General features: G+C 39.5%; 1 protein-coding gene across 1 annotated transcript in view; it reads left to right on the top strand.

Moving 5' to 3' along the window:
* Positions 1 to 16,317, top strand: part of LOC139474350 (intraflagellar transport protein 88 homolog) — a 28,240-nt gene that overhangs the window by 789 nt on the left and 11,134 nt on the right. Inside the window, exons 2-14 of the mRNA XM_071257332.1 lie at positions 738 to 856; positions 1,682 to 1,750; positions 2,946 to 3,117; positions 3,510 to 3,582; positions 4,153 to 4,243; positions 4,978 to 5,082; positions 6,263 to 6,365; positions 9,690 to 9,804; positions 10,577 to 10,808; positions 12,510 to 12,580; positions 12,991 to 13,077; positions 13,826 to 13,925; positions 14,942 to 15,028. Of these exons, the coding sequence (XP_071113433.1) occupies positions 755 to 856; positions 1,682 to 1,750; positions 2,946 to 3,117; positions 3,510 to 3,582; positions 4,153 to 4,243; positions 4,978 to 5,082; positions 6,263 to 6,365; positions 9,690 to 9,804; positions 10,577 to 10,808; positions 12,510 to 12,580; positions 12,991 to 13,077; positions 13,826 to 13,925; positions 14,942 to 15,028 (1,407 nt within the window). The 5' untranslated portion in view covers positions 738 to 754. The remainder of the gene's footprint in view (positions 1 to 737; positions 857 to 1,681; positions 1,751 to 2,945; positions 3,118 to 3,509; positions 3,583 to 4,152; positions 4,244 to 4,977; positions 5,083 to 6,262; positions 6,366 to 9,689; positions 9,805 to 10,576; positions 10,809 to 12,509; positions 12,581 to 12,990; positions 13,078 to 13,825; positions 13,926 to 14,941; positions 15,029 to 16,317) is intronic.

Here is a 16,317-nt window from a genome sequence, read left to right as displayed (position 1 = left end):
ACATGAATATAATCTGTGAGTTGGACAGAACACAAATATACCCTCCATATTAACCCTTTGGATGTTGATGCCATGCTCACAAATGAAAGGATATATGAAATATACGCAATAATAGTCACACTATAATAGTGCTGCATTATATTTTATGATTTCTTATTTCTGATTTCTTGATTATGTTTGTTTTCGAGATACAGAAATCAGATGTTCTTGTCTAAATGACTTGTTCACTTGTCCTGACATTTTAATAGCCTCAATACTGATTGGCTGATTAGTTCACCTGATGCGACCCCCTATGGAGGTGTCCTCAGATCTTCACACAGAGAGGTATCGTATAAGAGTAAAAGATCTGATTTTAATGAGATTGCTCCCTTCAAATGACTGGTTACATCCATCAGATTTGAATATGGCACAATCTAACAATTTGAACAGAAGGATTGATGCAAATGGCGAAAGTTTGATAAACTGTTTAATTTGAATGACCATGATTTTTTAGGAGGGAGCCTTGGAAAGGACTTGAATTTTGTGACTGGAAAGCTTTGGAAGCACAATGACTTTCATATCTCACATACTATATTATAGAGTGCTATGGTTGTAGAGTGCTTTGATCACTCTTGTCAAGTTGGCCATGAGTTTTGTTATTGTTTAATCATGTTTCATGGATCATGTATCTGTACAAAACCCTGTAATAACTAGATCTGCTGTGTGTATTTCATATTGTCCATTTTATATTTGAACAGGTGTGGGCGTACATGTTATGAATCGTCTCAGTATGATGGAACATGTACATCTCGCTGGTGAAGATGAGGATGATATGTACTCTGGCTTCAATGACTATAATGCCACTTTAGACACGGAGGTAGGTACAGGCTTGTTGAAGTACATTTAGATCATGGGAAAAAAACCTGGGATTCTGGAGCAGAGATCTCCAGTACCATTCATGGCTTTATGGCTAACTTATGACAATTACAGTGTGTGATTACAGTGGATGTGATTGCATGTCAGCATTACCCAGTGAAGTGGATTGTTGCTCATGCTGTCAACCACTGTTTTGATAATTTACTTGATAATTTACAGACCACCATAAGTATCAAATTTCACTCTGTCTTTGAAATAGTATCACTTTCATGTTGTTGATCATCGTTCCGTTCGGCGGTGGGGTAGCCTAGTGGTTAAAGCGTTCGCTCATCACGCCGGTGACCTGGGTTCAATTCCCCACGTGGGTATAATGTGTGAAGCCCATTTCAGGTGTCCCTTGCCATGATATTGCTGGAATATTGCTAAAAGTGGCATAAAGCCAAACTCACTCATTCACTCACTCTGTTCATGTAAATGATTAAATAGTGGTACTTTTATATTGGTTATAAATCAGTAATTGATTTCAGTCTCTTATTCTTGGATGAAAGTTGGCTTCAGGTCCATCTTTGACCTGGTTTATATTAATGGGCAGGTCATGGGGACAAATATTGATTCTGTTACAACAAATAATCGCTGTCAGTGCATCCCAGCTTGTTTGTTGGTTGTTGTTTAATGCCGCACTCAGCAATATTCCAGCTATCTGATGTCGGTCTGTAAATAATCGTGTCTGGACCAGACAATCCAGTGATTGATATCACCAATCCCCGCATAATGATAATGAACTTGATGCGTATTTCAAGTTGTCTGTGTTTCTCTTGTGTTTTAGGATCTTGCACATGACGAGAATTTCCAGAAAGCTGTACTAAGAACAAGCCATGGCAGGAGGCCGCCACCTGTAGGTGAAACTTAATACATGTGCCGGTAGTCTTAACTCATCATTTGAAAGTTCACCTGTCAGTGAAAGACAAGCATGCTTGTGATAACAATATCCTTAATATTTGTGCAAAAGATCATCTTACTGGTAAGCCAGGATAAGTTGAGTTGTGACCTGACAACTTACCCCGATGACTATATATGAGGTCTGCCCCTGGTGCGTACCATTATGAAGAAAGGGGTAGCGGGTGGTCCGCGACAAGTAGTACAATGTATATGTGCATGTCCTGCCTTGGCTAACAACGAATTTGCGACTAACTTAGGGTAATGAAACTTCTCATGCCTTTGTACTGAGGGAAACCTTCTGCTCTGATGCGCTTTAGCATATATACAGACAGACCCGTGTCAATACTTGCTTTAGACAACGATGAGATTTATTTCTACATTCTTTACTGTGTAATTTATGACATTATAAGCCAATTCTCAGCCTGAGAATGTATCATTTGGTCATGCTTACCTAGCTTTGACATGTTTATTTGCTTGTAAGTAACTTCTGTCAAACAACTTTTTGAGAATTATGGTATCGACTTGTCAGACCGACCTCATAATAGTCTTTTGAGCAACACTTGTGTCCACGGGAGTGTAGTCAATTTCATCGTCATGACCTGCACGTGCACTTCATGGGTACACCGTCTCTATCTGTAACAAACCAAATATGTTTGCCCAAATTCTGTGCACCCCTTACTCGTCTACATGTTTTGTGAGTTGGTTCAACTTATCCTGTTTTACCAGTAGTTCTGCATTTGTTTTGAAATACTGTTTATGTGCCCTGATCGTTTGGACGTCATCTTGAAATGTTTTTTAAGCAGCTGTCTAAAAGATGAGAATTCATTTAGCACTAAAATATGCTTTTCCCTTTAAGCTAATTTATGGCTACTGCTCTGCTGTTCATGCTATTGAGATTGTGTTTGAACATATTAGTGTATGAACTTATCTTTTGTGAGACTTTATTAGTATTTTAGGTTAGTTTTTTTGCTTAGGTAATATCTCTTTACCAGTGTTAGCATGACAGAATAAACAACCCTGTTTTTCTATAGTTTCTTTGAGAAATTTTTTTTTTACAAATTCACCTGTCAAATTCACCTGTGACTGTGAATAACTGCCGTTTTGATGTTTGTTAATGATCTTGTTGAGATGTTTCCTTGTGACATTTTTAGACGGCTAAGATGCCACCTGGAACCTCAGCCCGTCTTGGCACGGCAGCACGAGGTCGGGTAGGCCTGCCATCCTCCATGGGTCGACCAATCACAGGCGCCATACAGGCTGATGGACAAGCTCGACCAATGACAGCAGTGCGGGCAGCAGGATTCACATCTTCTGGCAACAGAGGTACGTAAGTCAACATGGATCGCCAAACTAATAGTTACAGTACACAGACCGGGATGGTTTTGTAAGGTGTTTATTTGTATCAGGTCTCATGATAAATTTGTATTTCATTTCATTTGTTGAGTAAATTTATGAAAATGCAGCAAATTCTTACATTATCTTTTTCAAGTCATTCGAAAACAATAATGGATAAGAAATATGCTCCAATGTTACCAGTTGTCGATTCAATTCCCTCTCCCTCCCTCCCTCCCCCCCCCTCACCCCCCCTTCTCTCTCTCTCTCTTTCTAAGGCTTCTATTACGACATATGATTTTGTGACATAAAGGTAACAATATTCTCTTATGTCTGACTACAAGAAGAATTTCTTGTGTTTACAACTCAATCTATCTGTCCAGGTGTTGGATTTGACCCCATGAATCAAGCAGGGCGTGGCCCAGCGCCTCCCCTGGAACCAAAACCCGAAGACAGGTGAGATACCGCTGTTAATCAGTGTTGTAGGATTCCTTGTGTCAAGGGGCGCTGGGTTATGACAAAATGTTACTGGGTATATGTATTTTGGGGATAATAAGAATAAAAATGGGGGGAGGAGGGTTGGCAAAGTATGATACAGTTCTAAGACCAGGCTACTATTGGCATAGGATGGTCAGGCTCGCTGACTTCGTTGATGCATGTCATCATATCCAAATTGCTTGATTGGGATATGATACCACTGTTATATAGCTGGAATATTAAACATTAAAACCTAATTGTAATTTGATTTGGTAAAGTTATCAACTATGCCCTAATTACACAAAGACTGTGTGTTAGTTTCACACGTGGCACTGAATACAAGATCTGGGCCTAGAATAGATATAGGCCACCAGAACACACTGTGTTCATTTGTCTTCAGGCTTCATTGTTTTGCACTGGGCTCAATTTGAAGGACTCCGTCAGGAATCTGATCTGGTTTTAAAATTGATGGAAAAAACTGACACATTATATATGGATGTTAACATTATATATGGTGTGGTGACATTTTATGTGGAATTTTTGTTATAGTCCTGAGGAGAAGATTCGCCAGTTGGAGAAGAAGGTCAATGAACTGATAGAGGAAAGCTGCTTTGGGAACAGTCAGGGTGAACTAGGGCTGGTGAGGAATCTGGGTCTGCTGCCTTTTCTAATGCTTTCTGTTTTGAATAAATATACAAGCATTTCTGTACAGTTTTGACTTTGAAGTTCTAGTAACTTGAAGTTTTTTAAGGCTTTTTTTCCCGCTGCCACAAAGTAGAAGGTGGATATAGGATGTCCATCCTCCCTTCTTTCCGCCGTTCTGTCCGTCTTTCACTTTTCATTTTCGGAGTAGAACTCATGAAGCATGAGAGATATCTCAACCAAACTTTGCAACTAGATAGGTCAAGTGGTGAACTGGTGCCTTTTGATAGTTTGGAAATTTTGAAAAAAATATTTTTTGTGTTTCCTTGGCAACAACTTTGATTTAGACTGATAATTGTGGTTGTGCTCCTTTCCAGAGCAGATATTGAAATCCGTACAATATTTCTTCATCAAGCCTGGCACATAGATAGGTCTAGTGGTTAATTGGTGTCTTTTGATAGTTTGGGATTTTTTACATTTATTTTTTGAGTTTCCGTAGCAACGACTTTGACTGATAATGGCGGTAGTGCCTTTTTCCAGAGGGCTAATGCCTTACACACAACCAGACATTTCATATTAGCGTGTGATATGAGTATTTCATGCTTGTTTTATATTAAAGGGCTGCAATGATTTTTTACGGAGATATGGCTGACTGAAGAGCAGCAGGGATGTATAAACCATGCCATGTGTATGTGTGTTTATTTCATGCTGTTTGTACTCTCTGTCTGACAGGCACTGGAGAAAGCAAAAGAAGCTGGCAGGAAGGAACGTGTTTTGGTCCGACAGAGAGAGCAGCTTTCTATGGGAGACCAGATCAACCTGGACCTCACATATTCGGTATGTAATACACTGTCATGTGTTCTAGTTAACAATCACATTTGTGTCACTGGTACAGATCCCAGTGTATCATTGGAACAGACCGTAGGTGGATTCTGGGGCAGACTAAGTTCTCAGTATCCCATGCTTGATGTAAGAGTCAACTGTTAAGGGTTGAGTTGATACAGTCTGTGGTGTCATTGAGTCCCAGTGGGATGGAGCCTTGATAGAGCTGGAATATCTTTGTCTGCTGCTTAATTCAACATTCACTCACACATTTACAGTCAGTGTCCGAAATAACTGCCTGCCCCTGGCTGGTAACCTTCTGTCGAGCTGTCTAAAATTTTCTTCCAACTGACCACCTCTATTGCAGATAATTTTAGACTACTTACATATACAGTTTTATCATAACGTCTCATAGATTTTCAAGGAGTTGTTTGCATTATTTCAACTGAATCAAGTTTCGATTTGTCTCTTATTTTTCGCGATTTTTCAATATTTATTATGTCTGAATGTGGGCTGGTAACATTTATGGGTCACCTGCCCGACCATACTGTTTACAGTCATTGTTTGAGAAAACCTACTGTAAACATGTACTTTTTGGTCCATCCTGAATTGTCTGCAGTTGTTCCTGATGTCATGTTTGTTTTGTTTGTTTGTTTATTTGTTGTTTAACGCCGCACTCAGCAATATTCCAGCTATATGACGGAGGTCTGTAAATAATCGAGTCTAGACCAGACAATCCAGTGATTAATATCATGAGCATCGATCCACGCAATTGGGATCGATGACATGCATCAAACAAGCCAGCGAGCCTGACCACCCGATCCCGTTAGTCGCCTCTTACGACAAACATAGTCACCTTTTACGGCAAGCATGGGTTGCTGAAGATCTATTCTACCCTGGAATCTACACGGGTCCGTGATGCCATGACACACATTGACACATGCAGATCCCAGAATGATGTGATGATGTTATCATTAGCATCATGTTCTTCTTTTCACAGAGCCATTATCCAAAAGTGCTTAGACACAAGTCTCAGTACACATTAAACAGTGTATGTAGTTTTGAACAGATGTGTTTTTTGACAGTGTTTGAATTCAATAATTTTATGTTCAAATAGTGTTGCATGCCTATCTCATCAATTCTGTAGGCGACATAGTCTCTGAGGAGCTCATGCTACTTGTTGATTGTGTTCTAGGTGTTGTTCAATCTAGCTAACCAGTACGCAGCCAATGAGATGTTTGCTGAGGCTCTCAATACCTACCAGGTCATTGTCAAAAACAGGATGTTCAGCAATGCTGGTATGTACTGTATGGTTGGTGTAATGTGAACAGTGGTACGTGGTATGTACTGTATGATGTGTGTAATGTGAACAGTGGTACGTGGTATGTACTGTATGATTGGTGTAATGTGAACAGTGGTACATGGTATGTACTGTATGATGTGTGTAATGTGAACAGTGGTACATGGTATGTACTGTATGATGTGTGTAATGTGAACAGTGGTACATGGTATGTACTGTATGATGTGTGTAATGTGAACAATGGTACATGGTATGTACTGTATGATGTGTGTAATGTGAACAGTGGTACGTGGTATGTACTGTATGATGTGTGTAATGTGAACAGTGGTACATGGTATGTACTGTATGATGTGTGTAATGTGAACAGTGGTACGTGGTATGTACTGTATGATGTGTGTAATGTGAACATTGGTACGTGGTATGTACTGTATGATGTGTGTAATGTGAACAGTGGTACGTGGTATGTACTGTATGATGTGTGTAATGTGAACAGTGGTACATGGTATGTACTGTATGATGTGTGTAATGTGAACAGTGGTACATGGTATGTACTGTATGATTGGTGTAATGCGAACAGTGGTACATGGTATGTACTGTATGATGTGTGTAATGTGAACAGTGGTACGTGGTATGTACTGTATGATTGGTGTAATGTGAACAGTGGTACGTGGTATGTACTGTATGGTTGGTGTAATGTGAACAGTGGTACATGGTATGTACTGTATGATGTGTGTAATGTGAACAGTGGTACGTGGTATGTACTGTATGATTGGTGTAATGTGAACAGTGGTACGTGGTATGTACTGTATGATTGGTGTAATGTGAACAGTGGTACGTGGTATGTACTGTATGATTGGTGTAATGTGAACAGTGGTACATGGTATGTACTGTATGATTGGTGTAATGTGAACAGTGGTACATGGTATGTACTGTATGATGTGTGTAATGTGAACAGTGGTACGTGGTATGTACTGTATGATTGGTGTAATGTGAACAGTGGTACATGGTACGTACTGTATGATGTGTGTAATGTGAACAGTAGTACATGGTATGTACTGTATGATTGGTGTAATGTGAACAGTGGTACGTGGTATGTACTGTATGATGTGTGTAATGTGAACAGTGGTACATGGTATGTACTGTATGATTGGTGTAATGTGAACAGTAGTACATGGTACGTACTGTATGATTGGTGTAATGTGAACAGTAGTACATGGTACGTACTGTATGATTGGTGTAATGTGAACAGTGGTACGTGGTATGTACTGTATGATTGGTGTAATGTGAACAGTGGTACATGGTATGTACTGTATGATTGGTGTAATGTGAACAGTGGTACATGGTATGTACTGTATGATGTGTGTAATGTGAACAGTGGTACGTGGTACGTACTGTATGATTGGTGTAATGTGAACAGTGGTACGTGGTATGTACTGTATGATTGGTGTCATGTGAACAGTGGTACATGGTATGTACTGTATGATGTGTGTAATGTGAACAGTGGTACGTGGTACGTACTGTATGATGTGTGTAATGTGAACAGTGGTACATGGTATGTACTGTATGATGTGTGTAATGTGAACAGTGGTACGTGGTATGTACTGTATGATTGGTGTAATGTGAACAGTGGTACGTGGTATGTACTGTATGATGTGTGTAATGTGAACAGTGGTACATGGTATGTACTGTATGATGTGTGTAATGTGAACAGTGGTACGTGGTATGTACTGTATGATGTGTGTAATGTGAACAGTGGTACGTGGTATGTACTGTATGATGTGTGTAATGTGAACAGTGGTACGTGGTATGTACTGTATGATGTGTGTAATGTGAACAGTAGTACATGGTACGTACTGTATGATTGGTGTAATGTGAACAGTAGTACATGGTACGTACTGTATGATTGGTGTAATGTGAACAGTGGTACGTGGTATGTACTGTATGATTGGAGTAATGAGAACAGTGGTACATGGTATGTACTGTATGATTGGTGTAATGTGAACAGTGGTACATGGTATGTACTGTATGATTGGTGTAATGTGAACAGTGGTACGTGGTTTGTACTGTATGATTGGTGTAATGCGAACAGTGGTACGTGGTATGTACTGTATGATTGGTGTAATGTGAACAGTGGTACGTGGTATGTACTGTATGATTGGTGTAATGTGAACAGTGGTACGTACTGTATGATTGGTGTAATGTGAACAGTGGTACGTGGTATGTACTGTATGATTGGTGTAATGTGAACAGTGGTACATGGTATGTACTGTATGATTGGTGTAATGTGAACAGTGGTACGTACTGTATGATTGGTGTAATGTGAACAGTGGTACGTGGTATGTACTGTATGATTGGTGTAATGTGAACAGTGGTACATGGTATGTACTGTATGATGTGTGTAATGTGAACAGTGGTACGTGCCTGGAAGAAAGTCACCTCTAGTAATAATGATCCTATGTTGAAGAAGAACATTTACTGAATTTGCCATTATCTGGAATAATATCATCTGAAATACTCATTAAAAGCTAGTAAAACGGTATATGTACAGTATATATACAGTGCTGTAGGTATAGCGTCAGGTAAGTATAAAAACATTGCATTTAATCAGAAATGCTCATTTTTGTGTGAAATCTATTGCAGGGAGAATAACCCATGAGGGGCACAGCCCCAAGTGGTTTATCCTCCCAACAGTGTTTTATTGTAAGATAAACGACGACAACAAGTCGTTTATTTCTTACATGAGATATCAACATTATGTACAGCCTCTTTAAGGATGATGGTAAAATGTACAAGCTTTCAAAATATTATCTGTATTTAAATAATGATGACTCCATCAATGGAATCTGACCTTGGCAAGGTTGGACAAGTCCATTTTAAGCACAGGTGGGTATTTCCCGCACATTCTCACAATCCTCACGTCAATTACCTGTCCCTTTTCTCCCATTACCGATTGTCATGTCTCTCCCGCTTTTGGATGCGATCGTTTGGTCATCACGTTTATCTGCTTTGCCCAGCTTCATCTAAGGGGAACAACTCACTAGACACTACCCTCTCAAAAATAAAGTTGTCCAATATATGACATCATTAAGTTCAAATCTTCAGAAATGACATCATGATTGAACAATGTTTTATCATGAAATAAATAATGCTTCATTCTTTCTTTTTCTTTGTGATTTATCATGTAGCTATCTTATATATACAGTAATCGATGTAACAAGCAGCACCTACAGCTGTGTACTATGTTGTTTATAAGTGATATTGCTGATGTAGTTTGGGCTGTTTTACCCAGAATTGTTATGTGGTATATATCTGTTGTTGATAGGTCGGCTTAAGGTCAACATGGGGAATATATATTTCCGTCAGAAGAACTACCCTAAAGCCATCAAGTTCTATCGCATGGCTCTCGACCAGGTGCCCAACACTCACAAGGAGATGAGGTATGTACCACACATCGTGTTTGTTAGGCAGTGGGATAACTTGTATCTTCTGAGTAGTTTTAGAATACTTGGCAATAGTCATACAAGTACCCCTAATTACCATGATTACAGTTGAAACATTGCTTTGATATTCTCAGGAGGCGGTGGGGTAGTCTAGTGGTTAAAGAGTTTGCTTGTCACGCCGAAGACCTGGGTTTGATTCCCACATGGGTACACGCTGTGATGTAGCTTAAATGTTGCTAACAGTGGGGATGAAATACTACTCGCTGATCAGAGTCTAATCATGCTAATCATCTAATTGTCCAAAGGCTAGCTTACAGTCAGCAAAAGGTGACACTTTATGTTAATCAGACGTTCTAGGGTTAAGCTCAAGTGTAAGCTTTTCAATGATGTTTGTGGGTTGACCAACCTACATGGTTCTCATCAGCCCACACTACATCCCTTGTTGTCCAGTAAAGAGTATCAGCTTATGAAACAGCATGTTACATGGGTCCATGTAGCTTTTTGTGCCTGTTAAGTTTTTATGAAAGCTTACTTGGTAAGGAGTCTTTTCCTGATGCTCGATTTCAGTCAGTGCATACTTGTATAGCGAAGTCTTCAAATTTGGGTGCTAGTAATATTTCTTTTGATCCTGTTACCACAGCTGATAATATCTATGTTAAGACGAAAAGTATTTCAAATGACAGGTTTGGTTTAATGAATGCTGAAGTCGTGGCCATGGAGCGATGTCAATATGGAGAATGTATCTTTTGTTTATTTCATGTCGTTCCAGAACCAACATTATGCAGAACATCGGCATCGTGTTTGTGAAGATGGGCCAGTACAACGACGCAATCACATCGTTTGAACATATCATGTCTGAGTCCCCCACATTCAAGACTGGCTTCAATCTAATTCTGTGCTACTTCGCGCTGGGGGATCGCGACAAGATGAGGCGGGCATTTCAGAAGCTCCTTACAGTGGATCTGAAGATAGATGATGAAGATAAATACCTACCTCATGGGGTATGTACTGCTGTCATGTGCTGTATAGAGCTTACAGGCTGTGAGACAGCTTGCACACTGTCTGATCCAGTCATGTTTGTATCTAAAGGAGAAAATGTTCCCGTGTAGTGCATTCACAAGATGAGATAAATGTGGTGTTTGGTTAAACAGGATGTGATAAATGTGGTGTTTGATTAAACAGGATGAGATAAATAGGAAGTTCGGTTTAATAGGATGAGATAAATGTGGTGTTTGGTTAAACAGGATGAGATAAATAGGGAGTTCGGTTTAATAGGATGAGATGAATGTGGTGTTTGGTTAAACAGGATGAGATGAATGTGGTGTTTGGTTAAACAGGATGAGATAAATAGGGAGTTCGGTTTAATAGGATGAGATGAATGTGGTGTTTGGTTAAACAGGATGAGATCTATGGGGAGTTCAATTTAACAGGATGAGATGAATGTGGTGTTTGGTTAAACAGGATGAGATTAATGTGGTGTTTGGTTAAACAGGATGAGATAAATGGGGAGTTCGGTTTAACAGGATGAGATGAATGTGGAGTTTGGTTAAACAGGATGAGATTAATGTGGTGTTTGGTTAAACAGGATGAGATTAATGTGATGTTTGGTTTTTCAGGATGAGATAAATGTAGTGTTTGGTTAAACAGGATGGAATAAATGTGGTGTTTGGTTTAACAGGATGAGATGAATGTGGTGTTTGGTTAAACAGGATGAGATAAATGGGGAGTTTGGTTTAACAGGATGAGATGAATGTGATGTTTGGTTTAACAGGATGAGATGAATGTGGTGTTTGGTTTAATAGGATGAGATGAATGTGGTTTTTGGTTTAACAGGATGAGATGAATGTGGTGTTTGGTTTAACAGGATGAGTTGAATGTGGTGTTGCTTGAACAGGATGGAGATTCCTGTTCGTTTCAGAAATATCCTGATTCAGTTACCTCATGCTGACTCCACAATGTAATAGTTTTCATGATTCAGAAGTTGGAGATATTATCATGTTTATGGCATTAATCTCAGAACTTGTGAATTGTCTTTCTTGGCAAATCTTGCTTTTGGTGAGGTGATTTGTAAAGGGGTGTATTGTTGCATTCAAAATTGTTGCACTTATATATATATACACTTGTGTGTATGTAGCTGCTTGTACTTGTCCGATGTTATGCCAGTTTTAAAGCGCTAGCCCACTGAGATACCATGGTGCAGGGTAATATGGATACCCCACTCAGACACAGCATACTGACTCCGAGCCGACCAGTCCTTGTTTTAGCCCACTGAGATACCATGCTGCAGTGTAATATGGATACCCCACTCGGACACAGTATAGTGACTCTAGCTGACATGTCCTTTTTCGTTCCCATAATGCCGAGCGCCAGACAGGATAATGGTTCCATCTTTCTTTCTGATCATGTTTGTGTGACATTGCCTATCTGAGATGTATCAGAACAATGACTTCGTGCCATCTCTCAGGGATAATTATTTATTAGGTTTTATTTTTAATTAATTTTTGTAATGTTTTTTTTTTATTTACTCTAAATTCTGAGTTCCTTGTAAAGGGCATATTTTGTAAACTACTAAGTGAAGTGTATTGTTACAGTGGCCTAACAAAATGGAACTGGTTTAACCGCTAGTGTCAGTGAGTTTACTGTTACTATGAGTTCTGCCTATGTAATGCTGTCTGTAAATGTATTTGTTTCCTTTTCAACAGGATGACAAGCAGTACAACCTGGTGCTGGAAGTGATCAAGAATGACGCTCTGCGGCAGATAGAGAGGGAAAAGTAAGTCTAGATAGTACTAGATATATGCTGTATTGCTCTTGCAAGAGCATGTGTGCCATGCTCTTGGTGAAATATGTTTCCTCAAATATATTCAGTCTACATCACTTTGTTCACTTGCCAAGATTTATCTGAAATAAAGTTCAAAGCAGTGTTTACCACAACTCACTCTTTTACCATTAGGAACACCAATTGATGGCTATGATAGTGTTTGTCATTACAATGATCATTCCCAGCTGTTGATGCTCACACTATTGACCATAGTCTTGTCAATGATAGATATTCATTTCTTCTTTTCAAGACCTTGAAACACATGCATATTTGCAACACATTCTTACTTGTGACTTAAGGTACTTGATTCCCCTGTAGTCTGTGTGTGCTTGTATGCAGGAAATAATGTTGTTGTTGTGCAGGAAGTATGAGGCGGAGCGGTGCATCAAGACAGCAGCTAAGATTATCTCCCCCGCTATAGAGGCCACCTTTTCTATTGGATATGACTGGTAAGCAATGGCAACTTCCTGCTTGTTATAGTAATATTTTTGTCCCGTGAGGATCCAGGGAAGAATAGGTCTTCAGCAACCCACGCTTGCCATTAAAGGCGACTGTGCTTGTCGTTAGAGGCGACTAACAGGATTGGGTGGTCAGGCTCGCTGACTTGTTTGATGCGTGTCATTGTATCTTAATTGCGTGGATTGATGTTCATGATGTCAATCACTGGATTGTCTGGTCCAGACTGGATTATTTACAGACCGCTGTCATATGGCTGGAATATTGCTGAGTGCGGCGTAAAACAACAAACAAAGAAGCAAAAGTAATACTTTCCCTTGCATGTTCAGACTGCCATTTCCGATAATGTGCTCACAGTCTTCAATCTATGATGAGGAAATGACCATCTCATATTATCAGTAGTTTATGGCATCAGAGTTTCGCCATTATATGAAGTTGTTAATCCAGTCCTTGGAACTTCAGACTTGGACCCCCCTTCAGTTATTCATGTGAGTCGATCCCCATGGGCATTCCGAGTTGGAATTGGTCCCCACTAACTTATGCTGGTCATAAGGTTGTCAGGATCGGTGACTTGGTTGTTCTGGTCCAGACTCGATCATTTACAAGCTGTCATATAGCTGGAATATTGCTGAGTGTGGCGTTAAAAACAAATTAGTCTTATAGAATTGGCTACTTCAATGACTAAAGTGTAAATTTACACCTTGGAAATCTTATGTTCAGATTGTATCTTGTACTGTTCAGGTGTATCGAACAAGTGAAGAACTCGCAGTACATCGACCTTTCCCATGATCTGGAGATTGACAAGGCTATCATGTTCCTCAAACAGAAGGACTTTCAACAGGTACCTACAGCCACCTACGGCGCATGCACACGATCACATATACATTGTAATACTGAGAACCAGGTTGATGTGATATCCCGCATTGTCGTGTGAGCTGTTGTTACACTTGGACCATGCTGATTGCAATGTAGTGTGTCACGCTTCATTAAATCAGATCTTAGTGCGTGATCCCGCGACACAAAGATCTGAGGAAAACTTTTCATCAGACCGATCAGAGCGTTGCTTATGGGATCACGAAAGTGAAAGTCTGAATGAGTTTTTAAATCATGCAACCTTGAAAAGGTTAACATAGGGCATTCCGAATGCTAGACATTGTCTGTCTCTCACCACCATGTGATAAACATTTGAAATGGAAGAAATTTTGTAAAGCCCTCAGCCATCTTTTAGACATTCCAGAATTTACTTTTCTTTGATTTTCAGTTATTTTATTGGGGAAATTTATCAGAATATTTTTTGAAGAGTAATCTGCTATCACTATTCTGAAACTAATGCCGTAAAGTGCAAGAAAGTATTTCTGATTGGCTGATGTCAATTTCTGTTAGTCATTTCATTGCTTGGTCAAAGTTTGTGCTAGGATGTTCTGATGTGACCTATTATGGGATGTCCTCAATTCTTTTGTGTAGTGGTTGCGAGCACTAAGATATGGTTTTATTGAGATTGGATAGTGTGTTATTGCACATCTGTTGTGCTGATTGCGGTGTGTAAAATAAGTCTGCTGTACCAAAATGAGCAGCTGCCTCCTGTTACCATGGTTACAAAGTAGAGGACCATGTTCACATCAGAGTGGGGGAAATATATACATATATGTACAACCTAGATCAGTATGATTTTAAAGAGTTTATGATAATAAAATATCAAATCTGTGTTTGTCCTCTTTTTTCCCTTGTGGGATAACTGATTTCAAATTGACTTAATGCTTATTATCTATACTTGTAAATGAGTATTTTCTCAGAAAATGAGTATTTTGTCCTTCCACTTGTCTCCGTATCATGGAGCTACATCTCTTATATTTCCAGGCAATTGAGACCCTCAAGTCGTTTGAGAAGAAGGACTCCAAGGTCGCCAGTACAGCTGCCACCAATCTGTCCTTCCTGTACTTCCTGGTAAGTTGACCTCAAACTAAGGGAGACACAGATCATGTGGGTTTGATTGACCTTGTACCACTTGAGAAGCCAACTGTGACATCAATTTTGTAATGACTCGTACGGATGTCCAACTTTAAGTAATCTCTTTCACAAGTGTTTCGTAGTAAGATTTTCTTGCAATCATTCCAGTAATTGGACTGTGACTTGAACAAATATTAGGAATTTGAATGTAACAACTGAATCCAAATGGCGCTGATAGAAAATGGTAAGGGAACACAATATTGCAGAATGTTCTGTGTTGTTGGTAATGTAAATGCTTCCTACCAACCATTGGTTGAATGGTAGTATCTGGCATATTCACAACATTACCATTACATTTGCCTTTTAAGCTGTTCCCTTACTTGTTTCCATGAGCATAAATAAAGGAGAAATTACAATAAAAATGATAATGAAGATAATGGTAAGATAATGAACATTATTTAAAAAATCGTTTTCACTTTTGAATGTCTCTAGGTCACTAACCACAGTTTATTTTTTATTTGATTCAATTCCTACCTGGAAGAGTCACAGGTTTCACCTTGTCATGCCTGATCAATGCATCACAATTTTAAAGAAAAGGCATAGTTGATTTGTGAATTGCAGACATTTATTTGATGATTCTCTCATGCCCATGTTTTTCCTTGCATGTGCCAGCACAAGGAGGTATACTGACATTCCATGTATCTCATCGTATTTTGCTCTGCAGATCTTCAGCTTACTAGCTGCAATGCTTCCTTGTATAGTTTTAAGTTCTGGGTGTTAACGTTTCCTCTCTTCATCCTCTTTCCCCCAAGTATTATAGTTGATGATGAAAATCTCTTTTTGTTTGCTATTACCTAATTGTAAGTGGTGAATCTGGTGATTGCAGTGTGTATTAGTGTCGGTGTATATGTTAGTGTGCGCATTAGTGTGTCAGAGTGTGTGTGTATGTAAGTGTGTTTGTGTGCATGTGTGTGTTTGTGTGCGTGTTTGTGCGTCAGTGTGTTTGTGTCAGTGTGTGTGTGTGTCAGTGTGTGTGTGTGTGCGTGCCTGTGTGCGTGCCTGTGTGCGCGTGCCTGTGTGTGTGTGTGTGTGTGTGTGTGTGTGTGTGTGTGTGTGTGTGTGTGTGTGTGTGTGTGTGTGTGTGTGTGTGTGTGTGTGTGTGTGTGCGCGCCTCTGTGTGTGTGTGTGTGTGTGTGTGTGTGTGTGTGTGTGTGTGTGTGTGTGTAATTGTGTGTTTTAACGTTGCACTCAGCAATATTTCAGCTATGTGACAGCGGCTTGTAAAT

The sequence above is a fragment of the Haliotis cracherodii genome, unplaced genomic scaffold, assembly GCF_022045235.1.
Source record: "Haliotis cracherodii isolate W230 unplaced genomic scaffold, xgHalCrac1.p SCAF_3, whole genome shotgun sequence".
In the NCBI taxonomy this organism is placed as follows: domain Eukaryota; kingdom Metazoa; phylum Mollusca; class Gastropoda; order Lepetellida; family Haliotidae; genus Haliotis; species Haliotis cracherodii.
Note: the sequence above shows the minus strand (reverse complement) of the source record. Positions and strands in the feature narration are given on the sequence as shown.